Here is a 15,856-nt window from a genome sequence, read left to right as displayed (position 1 = left end):
TGTACTGTCTTCAGTTGAAAAGGATTTGTAAATCATTGTGTTATGGGTTTATTTACGTACACACAATTTTCCAGGAGTTCAAAACAAATGTTGGATACAAAAAAATTTGCAACATTTACAGTTAATTCAGAGATTTAATTTCAGGCAACGTTCCATCAACATATGTTAAAAAAAATCATAATGGAAAGAGTTTATATTTAATTATCATGAAATAAAGACAAAAAAAGGACAATTTTATTATTTAAAGGTAAAATGCAAAAGACACATGGAACAACACCAAAAAAAAAAAAAAAAAACACCCATTAAAGAAAACCACAACAAAGAATTAAACAATATTTATCAAAAAATGTAAATTGTTAACCTTGTAGTTAACATGGAACTGTTAAATGCACAAAATCCCAGGAAGGTAATGCGGTATAAGTAAAAATCACGTGACTTTTTAATGACCATTATTTGAAATCCCAGTCAAAAGAGTGTTTGATTTTCAGAGCCACAATTAGACTGAAAATAAAAAGGTGAATTAAAAAACTGTAATTTTTTTTTTTTTGCTTAAGGACAACGAATTGTCCACGCACATCACTTAACTATTTTGCGATTTTAAGTGAGTCAGGTCACGTGCCGTCATGCCGTGCCGTTATGACGTCACGCTATTTACAAAGCGTAGAAGCATACTGCCGACACACCCACCGTGGGAGAACAAATCGGGGAGTTACGTTCCAACGTGTGCAACTGTGCATGCCCATGTGAGCTTGTTGACAATAGTTTAGGTTAATTTGGCGAAAAAAAAAAAAAAAAGGATGTATTAAAATGGAGCTCACTATTTTGAGGAAATACAGTACAGAATTTGCATTAGTGAAATAAATAATCAACCGACCATTTTCAACAACCGAGGTGTTTCGTGCAACAGCAGTAAAGCCAACGGAGGCTGAACCAAACATAGCCTTGCAATATCTTAAATAAGTGCCACTAAAACACAGCCTCCGTTTCATCTAAAATTAATCAAACAAATACAATAAAAGAATATCGGCACTTAAATCCCTCTTCCATTTGCTCACCGTTAATATGGCTGGATTTGATCAGTCCTTTAACTCAAACGTTTTCAGTTTGTTACGATTGAATGACCACAGCACAGTCATTTCATTTGTGGCTTGATATCGTTCCCTGTTTGTGCTTTCCGACAAATCCCTCAAGAGCCGAAATGTCATCACTGAGTACTTTCGCTACCAAGTCACTGCACTCCTGTACAGATCCAAACTGATGCGCACTATTCAGCTGAGAAAGAAAACTAAAATAGCCAAACTGTTGCTCGCCCAAAAAAGGCTCCAGTAATTAAGACTCACAGAACAAGTAACACTTACTGAGGCTTAAATGTGCTTCCATTCTATCTTCTCTCATGACATTTCCCTATTCCAAGAGACGAGGGTCATATCTTTTTCAAAAAACACTCAGTAAAAGAGTCATGTCAAATATAATGCAGCTAAACTCTGTTTGGATTTTGATGAAGTGTCATCTAAACTCAATTCCACTTTTTTTTTTTGGTGTCGCTTACAGAATAGGATCGTCACCATACGTTTGCGAGGACAATATTAATACACGGAGTGTATTCAGAGGTTCTTCCGAGGCTGCGACTGGGCTGTGGCTTTGGAACATGAAGGAGTTTTGGTGTCCGCGTTGAGGACATTCATGATGTTTTGCAGAGCTCTTGTTATCTGGCCTCCAAACCTGTGGGAGCCCTGAAATGGAAACAGGAAATGATTGGGCAGCACATCAAAAGCAGTTATCATCATTTGGCCGTGTGAGCCATGTTGCAGACTCAAAACAGTAAGGCTGCCGAACCACAATAGCAAGCTCAGTCGAAATGCAAATGCAGCTGACAGTAAGTGGTATGTAAATTCTAAGAAAACCTTTGGGAAAACTATCCCTCAAGTTAATAATAATAATAAGAAAAAGGAAACATAATTATAATGATGTAATACAATTAATGAGATAATTACAAAATTGTAAATGGTTTTTTTTGCCTTTTTTTTCCACAAACAAATCAATGGGCCATTTATTAGAAATTAGTCAAATAAACAAGAACTAACCAATGCATGTAAAATATGTAAACGTTTATTTTATTGACAAAACCAATCATTTATTTAAGGTATTTCACATTTTTTATAAATAAAACTAAATTGATTATTCAATAAATTATTTATTTAAATTAAGATGGTTTTTTCTTTAAATATATTTACATACAATTAAATTACCACATGAGAAACAGTATATGAATAAAAAACATGTTAGAACATTTTAATGAAACCATTTTAGGAAATTCAAATTAAAAAAATTAAAAATTTTGGGCCTTACTTTGGCCACTTGTGCTCAAAAGTCACAAAACAGAACTACCATTATACATGAGAAGTGATGACAGCATTGTATGATAAAAGAAGCTTTGTAATCATGTTTTGAAACACTGGGCTACATTTTAATGGAACATTGTGTTAGAGAAGAAAAATAATAGTTAAAAAAAAAAGAAGACATTTTACTTACAGTTTCTTTGCAGGAATGTTTGCATGACACATGGAAGTTGATCATATCTTCACCCACGATGATATAAGAAACGCCGTAACCATCATCAGCAACCTGATGTGACCACAAAGAAATGTGAGATGTGCATTATGCACATTTTGGGTGTACATCATTTGCAGTTATTGCAAAGCCAGCTGACGGTTCGTGGCTAGAAAAAAAAAAAAAGTAGCACTCACAGGTCCAAATCCTCCGCCTAGTGAAACAAATTCCGGGTGATTTTTCAAGTCGAAAAGCTCCATTTGCTGAACTGGTGTCTGACTAGTGGAAAGGCGCCAAGGTTCAGACAAAACCTGAAATGTATTGCAAAGTGTAGACAATGAACCTTGGGACACAGGAACTGAGAACTGCGGCAAATGGTAAAAATCAGTGGAAGAATCATTAGTTGCGTATTCGAAAAGTATTTAGGATTTTCTGAAGGAAAGTGTAGGTGTTAAGTTTCACGTGAACTTACCTCTTTGAGGAACGGTGATTCAACTCCCAAATATTTTGAGACGACGTACAGGCAGAAGAGGTGTCTGTCAATTCCAGCTCCGGTCATAGCCAATCGATAAAGATTCTGGTGTCTCTCGGAAGCCAGTTGAAAGAGTCGCCGACATTGTTCCGCTGTCTAGCCGCACAAAAACACACTTCACTCTAATGACGCGATAAAATTGCAAGAAGAAAAAGGAATATTAGACTGCATTTTTATTTAAGATGACACACCGATTTTGGATTTTCGATGACTTGGATTGCCCCGTTTCATTTTTGATGTGAGAAGAAACAAAGATTAAAGACCTACCTCTCCACTCTCCAAAGCTTTGACAAAGGCACTGCTTTCGTTAGAGCAGGACCGCACAGTCTCCGTCCGTCCTTCCCTGAAGAGACGGGTCATGGACGCCTCATAAGTCAGACAGAAACCGCCACGGTCCTGAGGAATGGAATTAAATAAATAAATAATAATAAATTAAAAAAAAAAAAAAGAAAAATTAAAAAAATAATCACAAAACCCTAAAAAAAAAAAAAAAAAATCCCCTCCCCGCTCAAAAAACAGCAGAGATGCACTCATAATTTCAATATATTTATATTTTGTGTATTTCATAGGATTCCTAGTACTTGTAATTTGAAATTGTGTGCATTCCAGACATGAAAACACAGATTTTTATTTTTTAATAAATCATATTTAAATGTATCAATCTGATGCATAACGAGAAGACTCTTGAAACAATTGCTTAGTTGCATGAAGTAATCTGTTCATTTTACTAAGAGAAGGGAGAAGTGCATCCGGAAACGAGTCACGTCTCACTTCCCCACATATATTCTCTATTTTCTCACCGCATCTCAACAATTCATGTAGGTCACATATATTGGTTTAAGAAAGATGAGTTGATTTTTCATGTCTGTCGATGATGCTCGTTCAATCTGAGCTGCTAGCCAAGTTAGCGAAAAATTACGGTAGGAAAATCATGCAACTTGTTTTGTGGAATTTTTTTTAAACAGTTGTCTCAGCTTCAGCTGCAGCCATCATATTTTGAGTAAAAGTGCATGCACGGATAATCTTCGCTTGCTTTAGTTGCTTTTGGATAAGCCCCAAAATTCCTCTAAAAACAGCAAGCTTTTAGACCAAAGAAAAGTGCAGCCTGTCTTACCCTGTAGTAGGCCAACTGTAATGCGATCTGAATAAAGGCGTCAGGGCTGACCCGAAGCTTCTTAATTCGGCCTTTTCCGAAGTCTTTGAAGGGGAAGACATGGCAATCCACATCGTCAGCCAAAGCCTGGGCAACAGCAAGAGAGCTGCATACTTGAGCTTGAACCTGCAAGTCAGACAGAAGTGAGGCTTTTATTGGGGTGCTCAACGCATGATTATGAAGGTACCACTCAGAGGGTCGTAATGACTGTGAACCCATATAAATGTATGATTACCATATACACAAAAAAAAAAATGGATGGAAAGGCAGTTTTGAAATCAGAAGACAGCAAGTTTGTTTAACAATTTTTCAATTTATTCTAAAAGGGTAGGACTGGTCACAAATGAATGGCAATATCTCATATCCCATGATTCTCCCTTCACGGGCCACATAAAATGAGGTCCTGGACCAGATCTGGCCCCGGGGCCTTGAGTTTGACACCTGTAATCTAGAGGTTAGTATGATTAAAAATTCGTGACCGTGGCACAGTAATCCCTGCACTGCCAGACGATCAGATTAACTTTTTTTTTTTTTTTTTTAAATCTTCCTTAAGTAGAAGGGAAGGAAGTTTTTCCACTCGTTTTGTTTGTTAAATGAGGACATAGCAGTAACTTTCACATTGAGTATGACCCTCTCCTCATTAACCCGGCATTCCATTTCAGCTCTGGAACAGAGCAACACCAACATTTGGCAGACGATTATGTAAAGGGGTGGGGGCCAAATAGGACCGTCTGGCTGCTGTATTGTAAGTAATTTTGTCCTGAAACACCTTTTTTTTATGGTCAGTTTGCCTTGCTGATTTACTACAGGCCTACTCCGTAAGATTTAGTTGCATACCAAAACTTTTTATTACGACGCTTAGCTTCTGTGAGATGACTATAAAATTTAAAGTCTTAAATTTAGGTAACGTGGAGAGAAATGGAGCAGTAGTTAGCACGTGTGTCGCAGTTGAGAACGGCAGCTAGGGATCCGCTGTTTTTAGACTAGTAAATCAAGTGATGTTATATCACAGAGCGCTGAAGACAAACACAAAGGGCAGTGACATATACATGCCTCGACTCCTCCTTTGAACATTGCACAACAAGGAGTTTAGCCTGTCCAAACGTGTCAGAAAATGGGATGAAAACATTCCGATATGTATGATAAGATCGTAAATGTCCACATGGTGGAGGTGTCTGTCGAAGTACGAGTGGGCGAACGGCATAAAGGAAATGGAAACTTAGGAGTCAAGGTAAAACCACACACAACACAGTGAGTAATGCGACTAATAAAAGCAATACCTCAGGTGAGATGTCCCAGATAAGCCTCTGGGGGTGAGGTAATGAGCGGTCCACTTCACCCTTGCAATGGCCATCCTCAGTGTAGCCCAGATGGAAAGCATCAGTGGCTAGTGTGTACTGAAAAGAAGTGTATTCAAAAGTTTAGAGAAGGAGAAATTAGGTTGACCTGTAATTTTAAATTAAGTCTCTCTCTCTCTCTCTCTCTCTCTCTCTCTCTCTCTCTCTCTCTCTCTCTCTCTCTCTCTCTCTCTCTCTCTCTCTCTCTCTCTCTCTCTCTCTCTCTCTCTCTCTCTCTCTCTCTCTCTCTCTCTCTCTCTCTCTCTCTCTCTCTCTCTCTCTCTCTCTCTCTCTCTCTCTCTCTCTCTCTCTCTCTCTCTCCCTCTCTCTCCCTCTCTCTCCCTCTCCCTCTCCCTCTCCCTCTCCCTCTCCCTCTCCCTCTCCCTCTCCCTCTCCCTCTCCCTCTCCCTCTCCCTCTCCCTCTCCCTCTCCCTCTCCCTCTCCCTCTCCCTCTCCCTCTCCCTCTCCCTCTCCCTCTCTCTCTCTCCCTCTCTCCCTCTCTCTCTCTCTCCCCCCCCCACACACACACACACACCCCCCACACACACAAATTAAAAACTTGCATTTCTTTACACCAAAAATTTTAAGGCTTTTATGTGACATGAGAACGCAATGCACACACCTCCCAAAGGTGAGCCACAGTTGGTGCATCAGCCCAGGAGTGTTCAGCGTTCAGTCCGTTCTTTCCATTCTTGTAGATCACAATTGAAAATGATTTATCATACCACCTAGCAAATCCAAGAAAAGAAGAGAGAGCGAGAGAGACACTTAGTTTTGACTTCATTAAGTTTGGGATTGGTGACGCTGCTGTCATATAACAACAAACAATAAAACAGATTAAAAATGAAGACAGTAAAAAGCACATCAAAATAAAACCAAATACCAAGTCTAATGTTGAGTCAAAAGCAAAAGGATAAAAAGAAGGGGTCGGTTGTATAATTTTTAGCGTCAAGTCATTCCAAAGGACAAAAACTCCCCAAAGTACTGCAGAATGTTTTGCACTTGAATGTGAAAACTTGCATGCCTCTTTTGGGATAGAAAAACAAAAGCAAAAGTAAGTTGCTGGAAACATCTGCATTCATTCTCACTCGAAAAACAACCATTCGATGCATGAGACCGCTTACTCCTTTGCTGTAAAACAGGCGTGGGCAAACTACGGTCCGGGGGCCACATGCTGCCCGTAAAACATTTTAATCCGGCCCGCCGAACTTGAAAAAAAATTAAATGAATAAACCTTGTTAATGTTTTGTTTTCTAAATTCTGTGGTTTTTCAACGACATCTATATTGTTGTAATGCATAACCTACATTTCCAAATCGTCTGTAAAATGTAATTAACCCTCGTGTCGAAACATAAAATGTAGCTGATAATGATCAATTGTTGGCATTCATTCCTTCAGTTTTCTCCTCACCTGTCGTAACATTTGCCATGAAGCAGCGACTTGGCATATCGGTCCAAATTCCCAGCTGGGTCGTTCCCCCTCATACCTTGCTCTTCATCATCCAAGGTTACAAAGAAGGCCGCCTTCTCTATCGCATCCAAAGATCGCTTGTTGACGCCGGAGCTGAAGTATTGCTTTCTCATCTTAGACCAAGGAATCCTGGGAATAGATTGGAACACAGGAGCAAAGGAATGCTGCTGACCTAGGACTATTATTGCGCGTGTGTGTGCGTGTTTGTGTTGGACCCGCATATGCAGTAAACCTTGCCGACTGATCTGTAATATTAGCCCATGTTGTGTTTACATCTGTGCACACACTGACAATGTTTATTTGCAAAAAAAAAAAAAAGGAAACTATAAATTGTTACTTTGTAGGTAGTTTAAGTCACACGATTGAAGTTTTTTTTTTTATTGCAATAGAACAAAGAAAAGAGGGAAAAAAATGATTTTAGCTATTGAAAATCTGCACTTGTCAAAACGAGGATACAAAAAAATGAACGGAATTGGATCTCTGACTAACTGCAGCATAAACGGTGACATACAATATACACAAACATCGAAGTAACTCAGAAGTATTCCAGATTCAAAGCCCTTTAAATATGCACTAATTTAGACGCAGAATCAAATTCAATTAAGACCACATTTGCAGATAGTGCTCAACCAGCATGTTTACATGCAATTTTGGCTTCCACGTAAAAAGTCCTGATAGAACTTTTAGCGGTCCATTTATCTCTAATCACCAAATAGTAGAAGACTGTTGAGTCACAGTTGAACTACTTAATGAATGCCAAAAAGATCAAGTACACAGCTGTGGAGCCTTGTTCTGCCAGATGTAGAAGGAAGAAGTCCCGCATGATTGCATGCTTTTATAATTCCCCACACAGGGGAAGTGACTCTGCTTAGCCCATGTGAAAAATTGTGACCCCACGGTTTTATCTGAATTGAACTAACACGTGCACCCAAGGGTGTCAAAGAGCAAGGAAGACAAGTAAAAGCAAGTTAAAAGCCTGTGACCTTATACAACCGTGCTCCGTGTTTTTCTACCTGTCTCCAGCAGTGAGTGCTCCTAGTTTGTCTTCTCCAGGTTGCGGGGGTGAAGGGTCATCCAGGATCTTCTGAATCTGGTACTCAATTTCCCTGGGAGAGAGCAAACGGCCAGCCCAGTACACCCACAAGCGGAAATAGCGCCCCTTGTGGTAGACGGCAACAAACTCGCTATCCAGCCAGTGCTGGAGAACATCTGTGAAGGGGATTGCGCAAGTTAAAACAAAATTCTTCGTGTGCGTGTGCGTGTGCGTGCGCGTGCACGTGTTACCAGTCTCAAGTCCCGGAGTACGTGTTGTGTTGAACATCCGCTCAGTCTGGGCAGCACACAACGGGATGACAGTACCTGGAACACGGCTCTAATACATAGAAACAATAAGGAACATTTATTAAATAATTTATTAAACTGTCTTAATGCTTTTTCTAACATAAACATGTTCAACATTTTTTTTTTGCCATCACAAAAAAAAAATTGTAATAATCTCTGCAGGGTAGAAATCACATTAAAAAAATAAAATGCATCGTTTCATCAAGAGAAACGACATACCGGTTTGAGTTCCTCCCTGTTGACCTTGCGGCGGTAGAGGAGCATAGCGGTGATTGTGTTGCCTGCCCTTGCAGCTTGCATAGAAGTTGGGGTTACATACAGGAAGTCCTGAAAAGTACACACAGAGTGAGGAAACTTGGAGATCACAACTGATGATGAGTGGGGGAAACGAAAGAAGAATCAAGTACACCCGACTTGGGTTTTCATTTTTACATGCGATATTTGGGACGGTGGTTGAATGTGGAAAAGAGGTAAATGCAAAATTTCCATAAAATGTCGTACAAATATCATTTAGGACTATAGTAAAATGCAACATTAATCATAAAAACCTGCAAAGTTTCCTTCCAAATTGAAGATTTTTCTCATAGAGGCAAATCTCATTACTTTTATATCCCACTTGGCAGTACTCGCTTTTTTTTTTTTTGGTCAGCTTTGTAAAATGTTCTTTCAACTGGACACGAGACAAATCATCAAGGAAATGCTGATTGTTAAGATGGAATTGACTGGATTGATATTAAATTCAAAAGAAATTCACGGACCAGAAAGAAGGTTCCAAGCTTAATTATTGCACATTTAGAAAGAATTGACTCCCCCCCTGGTTTTCTAGCAAAAAAAACAAAAACTGCAGCTGTTTACCATGCCGTAGTAGTTACTGTTGACCATTATGGGGCTTCGGCTTCGAAGGTAAATGTATTCCTCCCACCAGTCACTCACCTGCAAAGAAAACAGTCAATTAAAAGTTTAAAAGCAAAAAAAAAACAAATCTTACAATAGATTCTACTCATTTTATATTAAAAAAAAATATATATATATATATATAAAAATATATATATATTTATTTTATATATTTATATTCAATTAAAAGTTTAAAAGTAAAAAAAAAAAAAATCTTACAATAGGTTCTACTCATTTTATATTAAAAAAAATATATATATATATTTATATATTTATTTTATATTCATATTCCCAATTAACGCAATATTTTTCTAAATGTCGCGTTTAGGCTCGTGGGGGCGCATGGAACATTACTGCACTGAACATTTTTTACTTAAAATAAAGAATAAGCATTTTGGAGAGTTGCTGAGTGATATAATATCAAATGCAAATCAACAAGTATTGAAAACAAATTGAATGTGTTATTTGTGGGTGATGGGCTAGTTACCTACATAGTTAGTTGCCCAGAGAGCTTTAAGTTTTAAGTAACGTTGAAGTCGATTTCCAAGGTTGTATTCAAATTCTGAGGCCAGTTTTGTCATCCGTTTGAATTCGGAATCTGCCAACAGAGGCCGTGCTGACTCCAAGTACTGAGACGGAAACAGAACCATAACAATTTATGCTTTTAAATCATACAAATCAATATGAGGATTGTGAATAAGGATGTGTTAGTGTTTGTACACGCACCCTGCTCAGTGTGTCCTTCATGGCAGGAACAGGCAGATGAGGAAGTGACGTTTGATAGCTGTACAGGAGAGGCTTCCTGCTAGATAAGAGCCTCAACAGAGTCTGGGGGAAAAAAAGTGACAAATTTGGAATGGGTTCAAGAGCATTTTTAAATAACAGGAATTAGAAATAAAACACTTTAACATTAGCACAGGAGAAGTCACTTTTTTTGCATGTATGTTGTTTGATTTCCAAAGAGGAACCAAACACGACATCACATGTGCCCTGCACGGGTGCCATCAAAGTTCGCTGCAAAAGCAAGCAGGAGCATGGCTTACCACCCAGATTTTGGTAGTGTTGGAAACTCGACCATGCTGCTCAAACATCCACTGGTGGTAGGAGAGAAGCAGCTTGAGGCAGAACCTGAGAGCGAGGATAAGGGACAGCCACAGCAGCGTGCTGAAAACCAGCGCGGAAAGCATCGTCTGGCCCTGAGCACTGAGGGACACGTTGAGGCTGGATGGAAAGGCATAAAAGAGAGAAAACACAAGGCGAATCATTTTTTTTTTTTTTTCATTTCATTAAGTCGAGTCATATTAATCAGACCTTGAACTGTCACAAGGCAAAAATATCTCAACATTTTCATTTTGTTCCCATTAGAGGAAAACTGGTTAGAATATTTACAAACCATCCATCCATCAATTTTATTTAAATTATTCAGTGAGGGAGGGGCTGTTTGTTTGCCCATGTACGATGTCACACAAGTTTGTGCTAACGTTTCTTTTAAGCATTATGCTAGCTAATACTATGACGAGTTTCACGTGATGGTGGTTTGTTAGTGTTGAATAATTTATCTACTAGAAACAGTCATTTATGCAACATGAGTTCATGATTCAGATTATTCTTTGGCTTTGTTGTAACTTATTACGAAATGTTCACTAATAATAATAATAATAATAATAAATAAATACATCCCAAAACAATATTAGCCGTTTTTGTAGTGCTTTGTCGCCATCTAGTGGCAAACATGGACAACTTCAAGCTTTTTTGGGAGGCATCAAGTACTCACAGTTTTGCGTGCGTGCGTGTGTGTGCGTGAGTGTGTGTGTGAGACCGTAATGCAACCGTAATGCACTGAGTGGCAGTCAGTCAAGAAGCTGGTTGGGAAGTCGGTCAGAGTTCAAGTGGTGGAAACACACCCCAAATTACAGACTTGTGACTCATCAGTCAAATGTGTAACTTCTATTGTTGTTACCTGGCTGGATGCGAGATATATCAACAGAGTGTGTAAAAAGAATAATATTTAGAATTGATTATTCCTTTAAAAATGGAATAATCAGGAAACAAAAATGTAAAAAAAAATATTTGGGTCCAGGTGTACGTATTACAAAACTTTTTTTTTCTATTACTTATTTACCAATTATTGTTATTTATTTGGTGTTGTTAAGTGATTTAAAAAATATCAATATCACACAAGAGGGATTAATTATGTACTCAAGAACCTTTTTGAAACCAATTACCACCAAGTAACTGATTACGTCATTGTTTTACAAAGTCAAAGCAGATGTATGCCATTGTATTATTTTCATTAATGGATAATTTGAATCGATTTTCCTTTTCAAAGTCTGATATGGATTCATAAAACCATGTATAAATACTTTTAATAACATTTTTCCCCCTTAAATTTACCTGACTTCATGCGAGATCTTGTCACGTGTCTCGTGAATCAAAAATCAAAATCGGGCTCTTGTGTTTCGAACAGATTATAGAAATTTTCATCGATACCCAGCCCTAGTAAAAACGTGTAAAGCAAACACTTTCACACACTCTTCATTTATTTGCGTGTATCTACCTGAGGGGAAGGTGTTGCTGTATTTTGGCAATGAGCCCCATGCTAGGATCAGAGCGCATGTACATGGTGGCCAGGATGGCAATGACGACAAACAGCCAGGATGAAGGGCTGGCTGGATACATTCCCTTGATCACCCGGTTCTGCAGTTAAAAATAAATAAATAAATAAATAAATGAAGCTCATTCCTATGCGAAATACAAAAGTAGAACCACATTGCAAAAAAGTATATCTCTCAATAAATATTAGGGAAACCTGAGCAAACAATTTTGTCTTCAGAAAGAATGTTCCATTTTCACTGACCTTGTCAGGTTGTAATAAAACTTTGATTATTAGTTGGATTTTAGTCCATAACGACACTGCATCACAGCTGTCCCTAATTTTATGCACATTTTACCAAGCACGAGTCAGTGAAGTAAACCGGATATCAAACTCTTCAACCACATACTGCACAACCAAATGTAAATATTTGCCACCAGTTAGTACTTGCATGGCGGCGAAGACGCATTATGATCACAACTTTGGACTGCAAGGGTCTTCAAGCATTTTACTTTTTCTTCCCTCCTCCAACACACCTGATTCAATTGATCAGGATTGTCATCAAGCTCCTGCAGAGCTTGCTGATGAGCTGTTACAATAACACCAACACATCTTAATAGGTACCCAACTTTCCTGGCCCCTCCCACAGGCGTTGGTCCATGCAAAAGGGACTGTGCCCCACCTCCAGTGGGGGTCTAACTTAGAAGTTGCTTGATCGAAAGATGGTAAAATACGGTATATGTTAATGAGGTAAACATAACGGAATCGGCTTTCTGTTACTCACTCTTATGCGGCTGACGCGCTTTTTCCACGATCGTACTCCTGACAGGTAGATCTGGTTCAGTGCCTGATATGAGAGCTGCAGATCGATGCCCTCCGGTGTGATGGTGAACTGGAATGCCACAGCCTGGTGAGCCTCTGCCATGGCTATGGGCCAAAACAACAATTGGCAAATTAATTCAACAGGCATTTATACAGTTTAGAAATTCTGACAAAGGCATTTTTAGATTTCAAGACCCAACCTGCAAATAATCGCACACTCAGCTTACTTGATACAAAATGTTCGATTTATCAAACTCAAGTGATCAGCAACATTTTTTTTTATGCTAAAAAAAAAAGTATCATTCCTATCCTTAGTCCTAAACTAACTGCAGTCAAGTCAATTACAGTATTTATCATAGCGCCATGTCTGGGCACAAATGTTACGATGTGGCCATCAGTGTCTTTCTGTGCTCATGAATTATATATTGCAGTACTTTAATGCAATTAGCCCCAGAACTGTGAGCATAAAATAAAGAGGTTCAGTAAGATAGGTAGATAAGATAAGATGGATCATTTCTAAATTACAACTGTAGTCATTTTTAGAAAAGGACATCAAGGTCATGTAATTTGTGAGAAATTCATCTCTTAAATCATAGGAAACATCCATTCAGTGTAATCCAGCAAGATTTGCATTAAAAATTATCAAATCATAATGCTACTCAATCCCAAACCCCCCAAAATAATTGAAGAAATAAATAAAACAGTACAGAAGGAGCACTCCGTTAAAACCAAGAGGTTTATTATCATATGAGAAGTTACCAAACTCGTATTGAGGAGGAAAGCACATTGTGGAATCCAGCCAAGCAGGTTATCACTGATTAACGCATTAGATTTCAATTTCTTCAAGATTGGATTAATAAATCCATAAAGTCAATTCCAGACATTTTAACAACAATTCGATGCATCGCATCGGTCATGAATTCCCAATGACAAATAAGCCGGAGAGCAGCTAACTTTGATTTATTCTTTAAAGCATTACTTTTAAATGTATGTAAAACACAATCAACAGCTCTTGAATGGTTCGATGACTTATGGGTAAATAAAGTGGGGCACATATAGTTACTTTGTTTTACGACTCTTGATTACTGAAATACAATCTAAATTCTATTGTTCTGTGTTTGGAATTTCAAAATTGTGAGTTACTGGCAACGTTGTTTCAATATTCTTGATAATTGTAATACTACTGAAGTTCTGTCCATGTTCCGAATGGCCATGTTTCAACATTAAATGGCACAATGTTCGTGACTTAGAATGAACGTAATACTTCAATGTTGATGTTAATGTTGGAAAAATAACATTATAGTATCAATAACTGCTTGCTGTCTAGGGTAAGAAACGGATATCAGAGGTGAAAGATCTGCACCAGGAAAAATAAGTACCAGCAACAAAAATAACAGAACTAATAATCACCATCCTGAATTAATGTCAGACAGCCCATTATTTTTTTTTTCTTTTATTAAAGATGTGTAGCTCTTAATTTGATATGGTCAATTATTTTGAGGATTCTGTATTAAAACTAATCTGGAACAATATTTGTATGCATTAAAAATTAACACCATGTGGCATGTACAGTAAACGAAGAGAGAGATGTCAATCAAAAAATTTCAACAATTTCAAGCACGAGTGGAAACCGTGCCAACGGCTCTCATAACTGATCACACGCATTACAAGACACTGAGTTTATTAAAAGACCGAACTGGGTGGGCGGCAAAAGCAAACGACTATAATGGACCAGTGAACGCCGTGACGTCATAGCACCGAACAGGGAGCTGTCTGTCTGCTAGCGCATGTGCCACTATTTCAAGGATTCTTAATGCAGTCATAATTATATTTAATGCTTCAGACTTCATTATGGGTCGTGAAATGACGCAACCGTGAAAACCCGCGGCGAAACTTGCTCTCGTGTGGCTTTACTCTCGAAAACCGGTTTAGTTGCCCAACAGGCATGCCTCATGCTGCTCTGCATCCCTACACCGTCTGAGTCTGACGGTGGTGAATAGAAATTCTAAAAAAATAATTAAATAAAAAAAACACACACTCACACCACATTAACGCGGAGCATATGCACTCGCCAACATGTGGCGTCTCAGCTCATTTTAGAGAAGTCATAGAATGGATGCAGGCAGCACACAACAAGAGCTCCATTCAGGTTCAGCACCATCTCCACCCGCGCGAAACACACCGAGTAATGGGCGCACAAACGCTTGGAATAGAGCCCAACTACACAAGTAACACGAGGAAATGTAATGCAAAGCGAGTTGAAATGTACCTGCAAAATTGTTGGAAGGCGCTTGCTCGGCAGTGTGAGTAACTGAGAAGCTTCTGTTTGTGCCCCTCCCTCCTCTCGACGCCAAACCGGCTAAGAAAGTGAGCGCTCTTACTCTCCCGGGGTATAGCCAAGCTTGCTAGCGACACTTTCTCACTTTCACCGCCAGTCGCCAAAGATCGTCTGCGTTAAGGATGATGATTTACTCTTGGCTATTTGTTGTGGCCACATTGTCTTGGGTGTTTCCGGTCAGCATCAGCGCTGATTGGATATGGGTAGTACATTCAGTACAAAATTTAAGACGAATTCCAATCATTTAAAAAATAATGGTGTTTAGATTGAAATAACTTTTCTTTTTGAAAATGACACACGACGAGCATTAAAATGAGGGGAAAAAAGAACATATTGAATACAAAGTGTTTCACATCAGGCTACGAGGGGGTCACAAACACAATCTGTCAATCTAGATTTCAGCATCAGAAAGGCTGGCGGATATTTTCGGGAATGAGGCACTTATGAATACTGTTTTTGTTTTAAATGCAATTGAAAGGTTGTATTTACTAATAGCGGGTTGCTTTATTTATTTGTTTTACTTGTCAGAATCAGAATCAGAATACTATGAAATAAGTCTGCCATGTGAGGTTCCACTTTTGATGGGTAAGATGCAGCGCCGGAGGTCTTTTGCTGGCATAAAATACACTATGGACAACGAATGAATCTCCAGGTGCGGTGACATGGTGCTTATTCATAAGCAAGACACACATGGACAATCCTCAAATTCATTTGTGCGGCCTTGTGTGCACGAGCAAAAGAATGCTCTTTGGGTCCGGTGTCTCGGCGGCTTAATTTAAGAGTGCTATTTTAAAACAAATGTGTCATTAAATGTCAACCCACACAA

The 15,856-nt window shown here is 38.7% G+C and overlaps 1 protein-coding gene across 2 annotated transcripts; it reads right to left on the bottom strand.

Moving 5' to 3' along the window:
- Positions 1-24: 24 nt before the first annotated feature.
- Positions 25-15,130, bottom strand: cpt1a2b (carnitine palmitoyltransferase 1A2b). Of its 2 annotated transcripts, XM_088316230.1 has the most exons (19): positions 14,962-15,130; positions 12,655-12,797; positions 11,835-11,974; positions 10,321-10,498; positions 10,004-10,105; positions 9,769-9,906; positions 9,239-9,316; positions 8,603-8,710; positions 8,327-8,414; positions 8,056-8,251; positions 6,983-7,171; positions 6,195-6,300; positions 5,516-5,632; positions 4,197-4,361; positions 3,350-3,478; positions 3,023-3,178; positions 2,748-2,861; positions 2,533-2,625; positions 25-1,733 (listed from the first exon to the last, which is right to left on the bottom strand). In XM_088316230.1, exons 2-19 carry the CDS (start codon positions 12,793-12,795, stop codon positions 1,605-1,607), a joined length of 2,367 nt encoding a protein of 788 aa, XP_088172356.1. In that variant the 5' UTR covers positions 12,796-12,797; positions 14,962-15,130; the 3' UTR covers positions 25-1,604. The 2 variants fall into 2 exon arrangements, with proteins under 2 accessions (XP_088172356.1, XP_088172355.1); XM_088316229.1 differs by having other exon boundaries at positions 8,056-8,414.
- Between the last annotated feature and the right edge of the window lie 726 nt (positions 15,131-15,856).

Source organism: Idiotropiscis lumnitzeri, chromosome 15 (genome assembly GCF_059441095.1).
Source record: "Idiotropiscis lumnitzeri isolate Australia: NSW breed Sydney's pygmy pipehorse chromosome 15, RoL_Ilum_1.0, whole genome shotgun sequence".
NCBI classification, from domain to species: Eukaryota; Metazoa; Chordata; class Actinopteri; order Syngnathiformes; family Syngnathidae; genus Idiotropiscis; species Idiotropiscis lumnitzeri.
This window is presented reverse-complemented; position numbering and strand designations above follow the sequence as displayed.